The sequence below is a fragment of the Amphiura filiformis genome, chromosome 4 (genome assembly GCF_039555335.1).
Source record: "Amphiura filiformis chromosome 4, Afil_fr2py, whole genome shotgun sequence".
NCBI classification, from domain to species: domain Eukaryota; kingdom Metazoa; phylum Echinodermata; class Ophiuroidea; order Amphilepidida; family Amphiuridae; genus Amphiura; species Amphiura filiformis.
The window spans coordinates 60,899,924-60,916,901 of NC_092631.1; the positions used below are offsets into that span (position 1 = coordinate 60,899,924).

The window sequence follows — 16,978 nt, forward strand, 5'->3', positions numbered from 1 at the left end:
ACTGTTTCTATTTTGGAAAAATCGCGTTCCAATCGGCAAGTCCGACATGTAATAAAAACCCAGTTTTTTCGAACGTGCCTATTTGTGTGTGGAGGATGTCGTCCCAAATGTTTTGGATGGGCAACAGTAGTTCGTGGAACATCGTTTATCACCATTGCCTTTTCGTTACGTTAAACAGCTGTCAAACTGTTTTGCTAAGATACTATCCAGCAAACACCAAAATGTTTTTAAAACATGATCATGTGTTTTTGTTTTAGTTAAATCAATTCGATAATATTTAAATGCCGGGTTATATAAAAGTCATGAAAACGCTTTTTTAAAACATGAAATTGTAAAATATTGTCAACACTTTTTGTACTTTTAAAAGTCTATTATATTAGGAACAATTAAGTTTTGAAAAACATGTGTTTTGAATGTTATTAAACCGTTTTATACCCTTCATATACCCTTTAATCCGACATTTAACGTTTTCTGTAATATATTTATTTTGCTGGGTAGTATTTTTATTTGGCTTTAAACGTAAACAGGGTACTATGTACATTTATATGTTAAAGGGGTTTATTTATTGTTGTTCGAACAGTATACTCCATGCCGGGTGAACAATACTCATTATTAAATAGTCCTCAAAATTCAAATATCAATAAACTGGACTGAATGCTCAGCGCAAAAGTTACAATCAGTCGTATTTGCATATCAATACCGAGGAATGTGGATTCGATCAGGTAAGATGATAATCTATTTTCACCTTCTCTGGTTCGATACACCCAAGGAGAAAGAATGGATGCTTCCTATCCCTTTAGATATATTTGTCTCACCATAGCGCCACCTTCAGCTTATTGCAATTGTGTTTGGGTGTAGTCTCGGGTCAGACTGTATGCGGCTATCACGAACATACTAGGAACAACGAGCTTTATAACCGACACAAACTGACTGTATAGGAGACTAGTTTGGATGCGAACGGCACTATGACATTCCACCGCACAAAGTCGCAACACGTAAACCGTATGGCGTTAGCAGTGAACGCATGTTCGCAATCTCTCTATTATCCCATAGACGGCCGTTGAAATGAACTTGTCACGACGGGAATGCCTGGGATTTTACTTTACACGCACTTGAAAGGCAGGTTCAAACCATCATGCAGTTATTGTTAACTACATTGTATGCACACAACACAGGGGCACTCACAACAGGCAATTGACCCCTACTGGTAGCGATGTGTTGTAGATATAGGAGATGAACTAGTTAGCGTCATATATGAAAAAGTATAAAAGCTATGATTTGAGTACTTGCTTTATGTTTCAAGTACTTATTCTTTTCAAAATATCTGAATTTTCAACCCGGTACAAGCTTTAATAACGGAGGACCATACATTTTTATGAGAAAGAAATATACCATCTATATCCAAACTCACGTGTTATTACAATGCACATTTTGCTTCACCGGGCTGCCCTGGCTTGGTCGCATTTGCAAGAGGGGTGTCACGAAACCGTAATAGATACAAATTTAGTACTTTCTGTTAATCAAGTATGGTTTATTCTCTACATGCCAATCTTTAAATCATTAGCATAGTCCTTATAATAACGGGGGACCGCCTTGATGAGTAAATGATAGCAAACCAGTGAAAAATACCCCAAAACTCAGTCAGTGGAGCTCCGCCCGTACATGTCAATAGCGTCATTACAGGTTGGATTAGTCGACCGTAGCGGACAATTCGATCCCTCATTGGATTAATATTATCACGTGGTAATAAATTTGCATTGGACAATCGATTACTATACTGGTTTAGTACTGCATATCTCGGTTTAATCTGCACTAAGCGGGTTTATGGCTGGAAAGGTCACGGTGAATTTGCCGTGGACATAACTGCACTATGCGAGGCTTTATTTGACATGAAAATTCTGTGGTGCCATTCGGACCCAAAATAAAATTTAGAAAAATTGTCATTGTGCAAAAGGTTGAAGCTTTTGAAATACTGTGTGTGAATCCGGCCCCAATATCCCACCAGATTTTGCCCACTAGGCACTCTATATTATTTTATTGAGGAAAAGGTGGTGAAATGCTTTTAGTTTAAACTTAAAGCTCGCATGCAGGACTGTTTAATGATTTTCGTGCATATGGCGTTGCCTGAGGTGTTGTCATCTATATAGTAGGCTGTCTGGTTGTACATTTGATATTTTCCGTTGCTATCCATTAGTATAGTCAAAACACTTGTAAATAGAAGGAAAGAGGATTTGCATTTTCTTACTCGAAGTATACAATTCTTTATCGTTTGCGGTTTTTAGTTCAATTAGAAAAATGAAAATGGTCAATAAATTATAATTCCACCCTTGGGAAACAATCTGATGTGTATAACCGTGAAAACTTTAACAAAGAAAAATTTTCACTTTTGAAGCTATTACATTTAATAGTAATGCGGAACTTTATGAATAACCGGCATGCGTGGAGTCATAGCACGTGTTTTGTTAATTCATTTATTTTCTACACCTTCATATTTCTATCAAAATAAAAGACCGTTGCCTCAAAAACAATACAAATATTGTAAAACAATAATAAAACAATCAAATACATGAAACCCATAACATTTTCAATGAAATTATACAGCAAATGGTTGCGGCTTTGTATACAGTATTTCAAAACAAAGACTCCAAAGAGAACACGTAGACCAGTTTCGATATGCTCGTATTGACAACCATAACGCTAGTGAATCGATGGCTATTGTTATACGAGGCACACTCAGACGTTTAATGAGGCAATACAACGATCGAATTGGGTGTTGAAATGAGAAAAAGTTTGAGTTACACATTTTCACTGTAATATTCATTTTCTCGGCCAAATGAAAAGCAGTAAATGTCAGGAAAAACTGTAATTTTTGGTACTGTATATTTTTTTAAATCCCGGTGTCAACTTTATGTATGAAATGTAGGCTTCTAGTGTAAGATGTTCGATTTTCAAAGGCGTCAACTTGCCCCATGAGCTTTTTTGAGGTCAAAGTTTTAGTTTTCAATGTAACATAATTCGCTAATGAAAGATATTTCCCAACTTTATAAAGCACATGATTATATATCATAGTTTTGTCAGCATTTTCGTTTTGATGCACCATTTTTCAATTCCGACTACCAATTTTGTTAAAACCAACTGGCGAACATACCCATGGATGGATGATTTTGCAAGCCACTATAGAAATATCGATTATTTTTGCTGGTTATATTAGAAATGAAGTACTGATTTGTTAATTAAAAAAAGGCCTATAAAATCAAAAATCTTACAGTAAAAGAAACAATTTCATGCCGAATTTTAACCAGGATTTTTTTAAAAAGGTATATCCAAGTGCAATGTTTTTATCCGACATTATTTATTTAATCAGCGTGATCCAATTTTGTTCCATTGCTGTGTGATAAATGGGGTATAATAAATTAATAAGGCCAAAAAACATGTTTATTTCCTGTAGCAGGTCAAAAAAGTCAAATGCGAAATGCATTTTTTTTAAATCCATATCTTCAAATGACAAAAATTCCTTTTTTTCTGCAAATTGGAATGGGAATTTACAGTGGGTCTCTCCGACACACACACAAAAATCATATTCACGAATATTTATGATCCCCGTTCAACCTGCAGATTAAATAAGGGTATTTCAAGGAATGTGTGATGTTTTCTCCAGTAGTTTTTCACTACGCTCGTTTATTGTATAATGTGTAAACGTTTACTCCAGTAGTGTTTTATATAATTTTTTTTGTGATTTTTCCGCTTTTTTGTTTTTGTTTCCTTTGAAAAGTGAAAAAGAAATTCTAATGCAAAAAAATGTGCGCGCTACAGGAAACAAACTTGTTTTCTGTTGGCCTAATATAATTAGTCTGCGCACATAAAGTATCCGAACACTTAATAAGTAAAGTAGTCGAGATGGAGAATGTTATTCTGCGTCCTTTGATACCTTAATCGGTACGATGCGATTTTATTCCACTATAGACGAATCCAACGAGCCAAGTGATGGTCAGAATTCAATCGGCCATTACTGGGTCCCGTCTGCACCAAACTGGTGTTGTTACTGCCCAATTGGGGGGGGGGGGGGGTGGGTTAAATCCGCTTAAAAATCGATGTTGAATTGTATTGTGTTGTAAACTTTCATCATTCGTTTGTCTACGTGTAACACGGGTGATGGAATGCAGTTTAATATCCCCGCAAAGGCCACGTCATTTCACATTTTAGGTGGAATAGAACTAAGGGAGGGACCCAGTAATGGCTGCCATTGAGGTGTAGGAATGCGTGAAAATGAATTCGTATGTAAGCTATACGTATTTGAATGACAAATGGTCGAGTATCAAAAGTTATCCTCCATCAATGTGATTTCTGCCACCTTTTGTTACGGGTTCAACAAAGCCTGTCGGGTGAACGCTCACTCCGCTATGTTCAATATCTGTGTGCTTCGAGAGAAAAGTCAATGCAAATATTTGTCACATTTAAAAAGCTCTCTTTTTTATTCAAATTGCTATAAGTTATGAAAATAAAGTCGTATTGTGTTTGGATACGTTTTTTGCGCCGTAAATTAAAGGTGACAAGGTTAATTTGGGCACCTATGTATTTTGTATGATGATAATGATATTGCTAAATACCTTGGCATAATTATTATAACCAACCGCCATCAAACTCTAAGCGTCCTAAAGGCTATAGTGTGATATAGTTGTCCCATGTCTTCCAATCGTTTTTCTGTTATAATTTTTCGGCACCGTTTCCCGACGTGACAACTATAAATACCGTAGCGTTTTTCCGCAGCAAAAACGTCAAGAAGAAGAAACGCCAAACAGAGCTAACAATGTGAGCAAGGTGAGCGTAAAAATTGCAGTTGAGATTCGAAAATCGCGGCGTGCTGCGGGCCGAGAACGCAACAACAGTCGCAGGAGAAAAACGCCGGTAACCTGCATACCATTGCTGGTTGTTACTTTATAAAAGAATTAAATGAAAAAATACATGATATATTCCTATTCGTATAAATTATTTATTCTGTTATAGACAGCCACCAGTCATCCATTTATCAATACACTAAATTATCGTACACTAAATTGGTCGGGCGGCGACACGGCGCCACGGCGCGCCGCGGCGGTAACAACATGTACACATTTTGAATTCGAAAAAAATTGGTTTACACGTGATTTTAAAATAAAAGCCAACAAATCCAAGCATGTGGAATGCTTTAATATTTTCCTAGAAACGAAATCCAGTGAATTTATTTTGTTGTTCAAGTTTCATTATTGATAACCGACTATTATGAAGTGGCTTTCAGCCTCGTACGTCAATGACGCGTGCCTACCGTCGTCTGAAAGTGGTACATATTACCTCATACGAAGAATGATTTGAGTGGTTTGGACACGCACACTCATAGAAATGACTTGTTCGCCTTGTTGGCGCAATTCAAAGGGAGTAAGTTTGGACAACTCAAAAATAGTGTAAAAGATAATTTCTGTAGTACGTGTCACCATGCTCTCAAATACACTTGATGGCTATTCAACACCACGGTGATGAGTCGCAGTGTTCCTCTCTTAGCGCGAAGCGAAGTATTTCAGGCATATATTCGTTCCCTTTGACTAGAGTCAAATAGATTCAAATAAATTGGCTAGATTCTAATCAACTGTAACTAGTAAACTATTCATTTTCTGACAAGTGACCTCTTCATTTTTGAATAGAATTTGGGATCATTTATTTGAATAGAATTGTCTATTCATTTTGAATAGATTCTCTTAAGTGCCCGGCGTACATGAATAGATTCTATTCATTTTTGAATAGGTATTTTTTAGAGTATACTGAGCAATGCCAACGAACAATTTCTATGAGTGCACCTAGGGTTCAAATACCATTGTTTTTATCATATTTTTTATTATGGTGTTTTATTATCATATATATATATGAACTTACTTTGACACAGCTCCAACATCATAAGCATAATTGAGGGTCCCTTCTCCGGCCGGGGTAGCGGCTGTGATCAATAATGGAGGGCGCCCTGTGCTTGTCCCTTCGGCATTATACGCCACACGTAATTCCTTGAAAGAAAAGTTGCACATAAAATGTATGACTATTGCGTTCAATTAGCAGCTTAAATACCATGTTTTAATCTTTTTTATCGGTAACTGTTTTGGTTAATAAAATCATTATAAAGAAATATGTTTTTAAAGCAACAACACATTTCTTATTCATGTCATTACTTCTTTTGCACGTCACCCTATATGTTTGCTTGACAGCAGTTAAAATGGGGCTCAAATCATTCTTGAAACTGAGCTGTCGGTACTGATGCTATATTTTTTGGAAATAGAGACGGAGTATGATGGGAAATCTGAAATAATCCTGACCGACAGCGATCGTGGTCGACAAAATCTTACCCCGCAGGGCATTAATATGACTTGGAAAAACGTAAGTGAAACATTACCCCCTCTATTGTTTGAAAATCGTTAGTAATTCTTATAGTTCAAATATACTCCTTTTTTCGTCAAACGCCAAGAGTTTCTAGAATGCTGTTAAAATAAGAAAAAGTTTAATGCTAATTTATTGCACATTCTAGGGAAGCGTGGTTACCTTTTTGAAATAACCGAGTGAGAGGGTTTTCAATAAAATATTTTTTGTGTCAAAACTGAAGCATCCTCTGTATAAAAGAAAATATGAATATTAACTGCACATCATATATAACGATTCGTGATACCCAATTGTGGCCATTTGATGTTGTTTAAGAGACAGAGAATTTTATTTCAATTTTATGTACGCCAAAAATTACATTAGACCCCGCCAAAGATTACTGTTTCGTTTTTATGGTAATCTAATCTTTTATTTCCTGAAATAAAATTTGAGGTCTAATGTGGATTTTTTATATAAATGATAAAATACGACCTGTATACAAGAAAAATGGTAGGCTCCATATACTGACCCACATGTATTATACGACTACGACTAGCGCACGTGCAGCCCGGCGACTCAAAATCGATATAACTTATTGTGCATGTATACTATTAATAGAGGCTCATTTATTGTCTGATTTCTGTATGTAGAACACGCAGTTATCAACAATTGAGCGCTATTAATCCACATTAATGTTTTAAGCAAATAAAATTCCAAAATATGGTACGTTTTCTGTCTTTGCTTGTCACGTGGTAAGCCTAAGTTGCGCTGTTCAAAACAGTTTCAAGATGGATACCAACAAGTCAGGTGGCCGAGAGGTCTAAGGCGCTAGGCTCATTTAGAATTCACGATAGGGGTGCGGCGTGAGTTCGAGCCCCACCTCTGCCGAACTAAATTTCCCTTAAAAAAATCATATTATGTTAGGGAAATGTGGCTGGGAGAATTTATGTATGACGAAGAGTGGTGTAGTTCAAATCGATAGTCGTCATTGTGTGCGGCGCAAACCACACTTGATATTCTTAATCGTGGTGCGATTGAGCGATCAATTCGTCGATCGCAACACATAGTTTTGTATGATGATTCTCACTTTTTCACGACATACCATTTAGACACAAACTCACCAGAAAAGTATTTAACATTGAATTTATTATGCAAAGAACCAAAAGAGATGTATGCATCTGTCGGGAACTAACCTTTTGTTTTTTCAAAACAAATTCACAAATTAAAAAAACTCAGAGGCAATTTTCATAGTTAAAGCCATGTTGTAAAATTTATATAAGAAATATATTTGCATTTCTGTTCTACAAAACCTTGTCAGTCTCGGAAATGTCCCCCTTTTTAATTTTGTGGTTACACATGAGGCAAAACAAGTGAAATCGCTATATAATTCTAGCGCCTATGCGTTTCGCGGCCAAAGTCGGTCTTGTTGATGTGTTATGACCATCCCATAAGCCACGTGTACGTACAGTGTTATGAACATCGCGTATGCCTAGTCCGACGAGTAGGACCTTTTTTTTCTAAGTTACCAGACTGTACTCATTTTTCACTATGATCACTATCTCACATGGTGCAAGAAAGACGAATCGCGAAAGTCCAGTGACCGCGCCGCCCCAAAAATAACAAGGAATAAATATAACGCCGGGAGGCGCGGTTAGTGTATTTTTGTGGTTAATCTTTCTTGAGCGATCAGAGTTAGAGTATAGTTGGTAACTAAGAAAAAAAAACAGGTCCTACTCGTCGGACTACGTATGCCTTTGATTGTATCGTATGAATAAAACGACAGAACACGTCTTTTATTAAAAATGGCGTCCTTTCTCAGCAAATGTTACACTATGGCTTTAATGATCATAGATAAATAAGGAATACAGTTAGAAATAAGCATAATAAATTTGCAATTCGCCCTACAAGTGACGTAAATAATCGGATTACCTACCATAGCAATAGAGGAAAACGATTTGAATAGATCGACCTTCACCTCAAGCAGATTGCACTCATCACCTGTATATGTCTGTAATTACACTTGAATACAATACCACTCTTTTCAAAGATACTTATCTTACAGGTGCGAGCATAATAGAATCCTTGGTGCGAGTGATCAGCATTTCTTTGACATCTGTGGCTCAAAGCATAGGTACCGCGTGAACGTTGTAGTGCAGGGCGATCTATTCAAATTGTTTTCCTCTATCGCTATGGTAGTTAATCCTATTATTACGTCACTTCTACGGCGGATACTTTTCATATATTAAGGGCTGGGGTATGAACGTTTGGACAGTATTTATTTTGGCACATTAGAGCACATCAGACATATCGAATTGCATTCTGAATACGAAGAATGTCATTCTGATATCAAATAATTTTGGTTTTTGAAATTCGCAATTTAATACACATTTTATGGCAAATCATTAAAAATTGATATTTTTGATATTTAACAGTACTCGAAGTAAACTTTATAAATCTGATGATTTATACTTAACGTGTATGTAGGTGGGATGAAATGCCGACGATCAATTGAAAATTTTGACCTTTCGTATTGAAGATATGGATTTTTTTTCCCAAAACACCAAAAAACATCAATATTATTTTATCTTCAATATGAAAGGTCAAAATTTTCAATTGACCGTCGGCTTTTCCTCCCTGCTACATACACTTTAAGAATATATCATTAGATTTATATAATTTACTTCGAGGGCTGTTATATATCAAAAATTTGAAAACATCAAATTTTTATAATTTGTCATAAAATTTGAATTATATTGTGATTTTCAAAAAATGAAAATTATTTGATATCAGAAAGACATGCTTCGTATTCAGAATGCAATTCGATAGGTCTGAGGTGCTCTCATGTCCCACAAAAAATACTGTCGAAACGCAATAAACGCTCATTTTAGATCCCTTAAGACACGTACCTACATTTATTGATCGTGCTAATTACAATAGGAATCTGGTGACATATTGCGTGGTGGCACACCAGAGAATAACCCCGTTCAATTGATCCAAAACTTCACTACAATAACAGCTGGGACACCTTTATGGCAATTACATTACACTTAATGTTATGCTCAATGGCGATGTCGGCAAAAGTGACAACTGATATATGACCACAAATAAGGAGCTGAAAGTGTGTTAATGCATTACTTTAAAATGCACGATTCCGTATGAAACGTGATGCCACTGTCTGTGCAGATCAATTTAATATGTCTGCCAAGAAATATTATTCAGATGTTCATTAAAAGTAGGTCGTCCTGATTTCCTCTTATAATTTTAGTCATTTACGAAGCAAAAATGACAGAAGTGGGGGAAAAACAACAAATATGAAAGAGTCAAGTGCGTTGGCCTCTTTTTTGCCTCCAATATTTTACTCTATAATTGCTCCACCGTTATGAAACTTAAAGGATGACTCCGGCAAAAATAATTATCAAGCCCGACCCACATAGTTTTGTTTAAAACAAACTCATATTGACCATACAAATGAATAAAAAAGCCGGCTCTCAACACGCGATATTCAAAATTCCCGCACAGAAATTAACCAGTGCAATGACGTCATGGTTATTTGTGCTCAATTGTTTTCAGCTTTCATTGTATTACTGGGACGTAATTGCACTCGACATTTTCAGCGCCCCATAGCGCTGTTTAAGTCCACGGCAAATTCACCGTGATCTTTCCAGCCATAAACCCGCTTAGTGAATATTAAACCGAGATATACAGTACTAAACCATTATAGTAATCGATTGTCCAATGCAAATTTATTACCACGTGATAATATTAATCCAATGAACGATCGAATTGTCCGCTACGGTCGACTAATTTGGGGTATTTTTCACTGGTTTGCTGTCATTTACTCATCACGGCGGTCCCCCGTTATTATAAGGACTATGCTAATAATTTAAAGATTGACATGTAGAGAATAAACCATACTTGATTGACAGAAAGTACTGAATTTGTACCTATTACGGTTTCGTGACACCCCTCTTCCAAATACGACCAAGCCAGGGCGGCCCAGTGAAGCAAAATGTGCATTGGAATAACACTGGAGTTTGGATAGATGGTAGGATTTCTTTCTCATACAAATGTATGGTCCCCCGTTGAAAATTCAGATATTTTGAAAAGAATATGTAATTGAAACATAGAGCAAGTACTAAAATCATAGCTTTTATACTTTTTTGATATATAATGCTAACTAGTTCATCTCCTATATCTACAACACAACGCTACCAGTAGGGGTCAATGGCCTATTGTGAGTGCCCCTGTGTTGTGTGCATACATGTAGGCAACAATAACTGCATGATGCGGGGAATTTTGAATATCACGTATTGAGCGACGGCTGTTTTAATTCGTTTTTATGGTCAATATGAGTTTGTTTAAAATAAAACCATGTGGTTCGTGCATGATAATTATAAAATTTTCTAACATATAAGGCATGATGTCATGATTGCCGTAGACATCCTTTAAAGGTACGTGGATATTGCGTGGATATGGCTGTTTTGTATTTATCATTGATACCATTGATAGTGTCAGTCAATCATTTAAAACGATAACTCATATCTTTGCATTTCCTTCAAATGATATAAAATTTAGTTATATTGACGTTATCGTTTACCTCATCAGCTATGCAGTTGCCTGAAACGTTGCGTAATATCACATGTGTATTTTGTAACTCAACAATCACGTGTAAAGCCGAGTATTGCTTTCCTGTGTCTAAAAGAATGATATGGTTGTATAAGTATAACCAGTATGATCCGCAACTTCGTACGTTCTTGAAATTGGGCGGGTGAGCGTACACGGTTGTTTGATGGCATGTAGAACTAAATTCATTTTTAAGCAAATTCGAACACTGATGGCGCTGTTTATCTTAAACCTTGTTTGCATCTTTGCAAGAAATAGACACTTGTATAATGACATTAAAATATCAGAAAAACGAGTAAATATTGTATCATGAAATGAAAGGAATAACTCATATTATTGGTCTAAACTAAACTTTTAGAATATATGTAACTACTCTCAATTTACACACAAATAAAAACTACCACAAAAAGGCAAACAAAAATAATAAATAAATAAATAAATAAATAAATACATAAATAAATAAATAAATAAATCAAAAATAAATAAATAAATAAATAAATAAATAAATAAATAAATAAATAAATAAATAAATAAATAAATAAATAAATAAAAATAATGAAAATCTATGTTAAGAATAGCTAACAAATGTATGTGTATATCAATAGGATAGCTGTTGGTATTGTCCAGGCCTAGAATTGAAAATCATAAAATGTTTTGTTAGAAAAATTACTAAATGATCACATCAAACAACCGCGCGTAATTGATTACAGATTCTCGTTGTATTCAGGGTGTAAAACATGATGTCATATACGACCTTCGAAAATACATGTATGCAAGTGAAAAATCACCGGGAAAATCACCTCATCTTTGTATAGTTTCCCCTCAAAATTTGGCACATTAAACATTATATCCGTATAATTTCATACGTTTTTTTCATAATCGTACCAAGAATTCTCTTCCATGAAGTAGGGGCGTAGCCAGCTTTCTTGGTCGTGGGCATGGTGGGTGGGGGAAGGGGTGCAAAATAAAATTTCGGGGCACAGGCAACAGATAATAGCAGTTGCATCAAATATATATATACCGGTTTTTGTTTTTAGACAGACTGCATGTACATGACTTCGAGCTTCCAAAAAAGGCTTTACTAAGATAATAATGCGCGAGTAATGCCCATAAATTGTGTAATTACACTAAAAAGGGCTTTATTGTGACCTTTGGTGGAAAGGGGCTCCTTGCCCTTTTTCTTTTACTTTGGTTTTTCTCTTTCATATTTTGCAAGAGGAGCACTTTTTTCTTTCATTTTTTTGGCCAACCTGCCCCCTCCTCCCGCTGGCTACGCTACTGGCATAAAGTCGTTTGAAATTTGGTTCTTCGGACAAAATGATACCATAGGTCTGCCGTCGAGTATCCGCCTTAAGCGCGGCATTCTAATCACATTCGATGGCTGTCTAATTAAATTTCTGTCTTGAACTGTAAGTAAAGTCCTAGATAAACTAATATCTCGTATAATCTGGCTCCCTCTACATTTCGACGGGTTTCCTTCACGAACGTATTTTCGTCGTGTGCCAGACTGATTCAATATTTTGCTACGTTCTTTTTATGCGATAACCATTGCGTATGTGCGCGCCACGTCGAGCGTAACTACTTCTTATGATTATCGACCCGTGATAACAAACCCACTAAAGCTGGGAGAGTTATCAAATGTGATAAATTTGCATTGCAACACATTTGACAGGCAGGACGGAACCGACGACCTCGCCATTAATCGTGGCACATTTCAATGAACGGAAATGTTAAGGGTAGACGCTGTATTATTGGCCGAAGCAGCAAAAAATTTTCATTATCTAAATCAATTTATTATTGAAAAATAACACTTTGATGTTTTACAAAAGTTCATTCTACAAATTTTTGAAAAGTTGCTTGATTTATTGTTGTTAATGAGTTATGTACGTTTACAAAAGTGTTGTGGTTTCAGCTACAACATAACTCAAGAGCCATATGACCTACACAAGTATATCTGTGATATTTGAATTCTTCTACACACTATAAAATCGCTATAAATCAATGCAATTTTTGCCAAAGCTCACTACCATTCGCAAGATCCTGTGAACTACCAAATCGCAACAGGTAACTATTTGTTTGCATGGCATCTGAAAAGACTGCATTAAAATCGCTGAAATTGATCAAGTTATATAGCCAAAAAGTACTTTTTAGGATGTGATGCTTCAAAATGGTATATTTTCTCTCATTATATGACATTTTTGTTGTACAGTTTCACCTGATATTAGTGGCATTTAACTGTGAGAGTTCTTAAGGGCTGGGGTATGAACGTTTGGACAGTATTTATTTTGGGACATTAGAGCACATCAGACATATCGAATTGCATTATGAATACGAAGAATGTCATTCTGATATCAAATAATTTTGAATTTTGAAATTCGCAATTTAATACACATTTTATGGCAAATCATTAAAATTGATATTTTTGATATTTAACAGTACTTGAAGTAAACTTTATAAATCTGATGATTTATACTTAAAGTGTATGTAGGTGGGTTGAAAAGCCGACGATCAATTGAAAATCTTGACCTTTTGTATTGAAGATATGGATTTTTTTTCCAAAACACCAAAAAAAATTAGGTCTTTTTTGAAAAAAATCCATATCTTCAATATGAAAGGTCAAAATTTTCAATTGACCGTCGGCTTTTCCTCCCTGCTACATACACTTTAAGAATATATCATTACATTTATATAATTTACTTCGAGGACTGTTATATATCAAAAATTCGAAAAATATCAAATTTTTATAATTTGTCATAAAATTTGTATTATATTGTGATTTTCAAAAATGAAAATTATTTGATATCAGAAAGACATGCTTCGTATTCAGAATACAATTCGATAGGTCTGAGGTGCTCTCATGTGCCACAAAAAATACTATCGAAACGCAATAAACGCTCATTTTAGATCCCTTAATATGAGAAATTCCACCCGAAATTAGCCATTTCCCCATTGAAACCCGTGCAATATATAATTAGTGGTATTTAACCATAAACGTTTTATTTTCAAGTCGCACATTATGACAAAATCACTATTTCCTGTCGTAATGTTAAATTGGTCAAAATGGTATTAAAGGTTCGAAATAGTATACATATCTTAGTGTATGATATTGTCAGCCACAAGTATTTGTACAGTAGTATAATGAAAGACAGAGATAAAAAAAACCTAGATCGCGTCTGACGTCAGGGCAAAGGCGCGCCGTGATTGGTTGGCGACCTGCGCAGTACGGCATTTCTGATTAGTTCACAGAATTTCAGACGCAAACTAGTCTTTTTTTTTTTATCTCTGTCTTTCATTATAACCTCTCCAGTATATTATCTATGTTTTAGAAGAGTCCACCCACTTCTACTAACTAAGTTGAATGACCCGATGGTCCAGTGCAACACGCCATTGGGGACTTTTAAGTTTTTATGTGACAGTTAATTAATATATATTGTATTTATACCTGTGTTTTGTATTGTGATTGAGTCTCAGGAATAAAGAATAAAAAACCCGCACCTGCCGATTCAGTCTATGACAATATAAATGTTTAATACCCAACTGCCACCAAATTGCCTCACAAGGGATGTATAATTATATTTACAGTACTGATCAAAGGTCTTCAACTTCTCTTGTGGTGTGACACGCGAGGTAAAATTAACACTCATCGACACACGTGGCTTTTTCCTACCACGCCAACAACTGAAAAAAATGGGCCTCTCGTATTTGCAATGCATATTGTAACATTTTCATAAGCAATAGATTAGTATTAATTTTCCATAAAATGGTAGCATTTACAGTAACTGCCAGATATGTCCCCTTTTAATTTTGAGCCGAACAACTAAGGTAAAGCAAAGAAAATTGGAATTTGCTACCAGCGCCGATGTCGCCTGTCGGTTGTGATACGGCACGGTCCTTTTATGTGTGACTGTCGCGTCCCGCACGCCATGTATGTACACGTACTGTGTTATGAACATCGTGCATATGTTAGTATTTCCATCGTATTATGCGCATTATGACAAAACTACAACACTTAAAGTCTTGTTCTTTTGCAAGGTATGATAGTTTAATAAAACAGAATTTTGAAAAGTATTGAGGGCGTCCTCCTCAGCAAATGTTACATTATGGCTTTAAGACAGGCGATCGGGAGCAAAGGCGGGGCACTTTTACAGGCGTGTATAATTGGCACGTAAGACAATTATAATATAATTGTTCGCGTGTTCCACGCAAAACCTCATAAATATTTCACAAGCCTAATTTTTAAATGCACGGTAATAACAAAAGAAATGCTTTGTAGTGATTTGCATGTTGGCGGCGGATTCTTATGATATAGTTTTGTTTATAAAACTGTTATGTAGAAATGTTAATATTTTGTATATAAGGATAATAATGGAAATTTATTAAATTATTGACGTTGTTTTAAAGTAAAATTTTTACGGAACAGTTCCTGCAACTTCTAGTAACAGTGTACGTATGTGTACTGTTAATGCATCTAATCCTCACCTGTACAAGTAATGTAAACTTATCCTTGTATACACCGGAAGGATATTCCCAATCAAGGTCGAGACCATCGAAATTACGGTCTCGCAAGAAGCCAATGGAATGACTGATGAAATCTGCTCGAGTTTCTTTGGTTTCAACCATCGTTATGAATGGCCCAGAGCCCATGTTCCATCCTCCTACAGCCAGAGAAACCTAGTGAAATTTAAAATATGCATGGGAATATTGTATTACTTTTCCAGCTTCCGTTTGGCTATTCTGTAGAGTTTCGTTTCTTTGACGGCTAGAATGGGAACCCTTCTACAATGTCATGTCGTATTCGGTGACAAAGCTCATTGTAACAACTCCATAAGAGAAATCATAAAATATTCAAGGTCGACGGATTTTGTGTCAATTTCCTTATATTATTGTTTAATGAATCTAAATGCACCGGAGAAATTTGGCGAAACATAGACATCAAATAGAGTCAAATCGCTGAGAAATAAAATGCAAGTACTAAATTATTATATTTAAATATTTGTCTATAAATGTTAAGCAATTTGCATTTTTAACTTGATAAAATAGGTAATGATAGAAACATAAAGACTTAAATAGTTCAATATGGTTTTACAGAAACAACTTTTTAAGCATACCTTAAGATCTGGGTTCTTTGCTTTCAAATTGTTTACTCGAGTATACATTCCTGGTGTACCATCTGTAAAGTCATCGTCATTGTATTCAAATGGTGTCAGATGGTTATTCTTCAGATCCGCAAATGCATACATGATATGGGTACACATGAATGGATCAATATCCTCTGGGAAAAATTTCATTGGGTCAGGTCTGTACTGAGCCCAGTTGGTGTAGTAACATGACAGAATCGGAGTTGCAGCTGATGAGGTAAGGAAAGAAAGGAAAACAATAGATAGACGATACATTGTTATGCGAATCATTGCGACAATCTTCACAGGTGAGCAGGTTCGCATTAAGGCATATTCATGAACTGTATGATTGACCTATTGCTATGATTGTCAATCCTGTTACATCATCACTACTACGGCGAATTGATATTCACGAGGCAGTAATAATAACAGAAATATCGAGAGCATTTTAAAGCTTACCCTCAGCCAGGCCGCCGAGTAGTACCACACACAATGCCAAAGCAAACAACATGGTCAATATTGTCTCTGCGAATGTAACATAGATAAAACAAAAGAAATTTCAGAAACAAGAACGTAAACTTAAAAATGTCATAAATCATAAAACACGTCGGCATTGTCACAAACAACTGTGGTTGCCTTAGACATGTTATATTGCAATCTGAACTCTATTATTCAAAACAAATGTTTCTTATTTTGGCAAAAATGTAAAACCACAGTAGAAGTCTATACAGTTCTGGAAACACCCCATATATCAACACTCTGAAATATTAAACCAACATTTACGACGACAATTGGTCTCTCCGTTGAATAACAAAAATGAAATGAAATAACATCTTTAAAGAAAGTGATACACATAATATTCC

General features: G+C 35.6%; 1 protein-coding gene across 1 annotated transcript in view; it reads right to left on the bottom strand.

Moving 5' to 3' along the window:
- LOC140149897 (chitinase-3-like protein 1) overlaps positions 1–16,662 on the bottom strand; it is a 44,278-nt gene extending 27,616 nt beyond the window's left edge. Inside the window, exons 1-4 of the mRNA XM_072171915.1 lie at positions 16,575–16,662; positions 16,107–16,345; positions 15,478–15,669; positions 5,905–6,029 (exon numbers count right to left, since the gene is read on the bottom strand). Of these exons, the coding sequence (XP_072028016.1) occupies positions 5,905–6,029; positions 15,478–15,669; positions 16,107–16,345; positions 16,575–16,626 (608 nt within the window). The 5' untranslated portion in view covers positions 16,627–16,662. The remainder of the gene's footprint in view (positions 1–5,904; positions 6,030–15,477; positions 15,670–16,106; positions 16,346–16,574) is intronic.
- Positions 16,663–16,978: the final 316 nt, after the last annotated feature.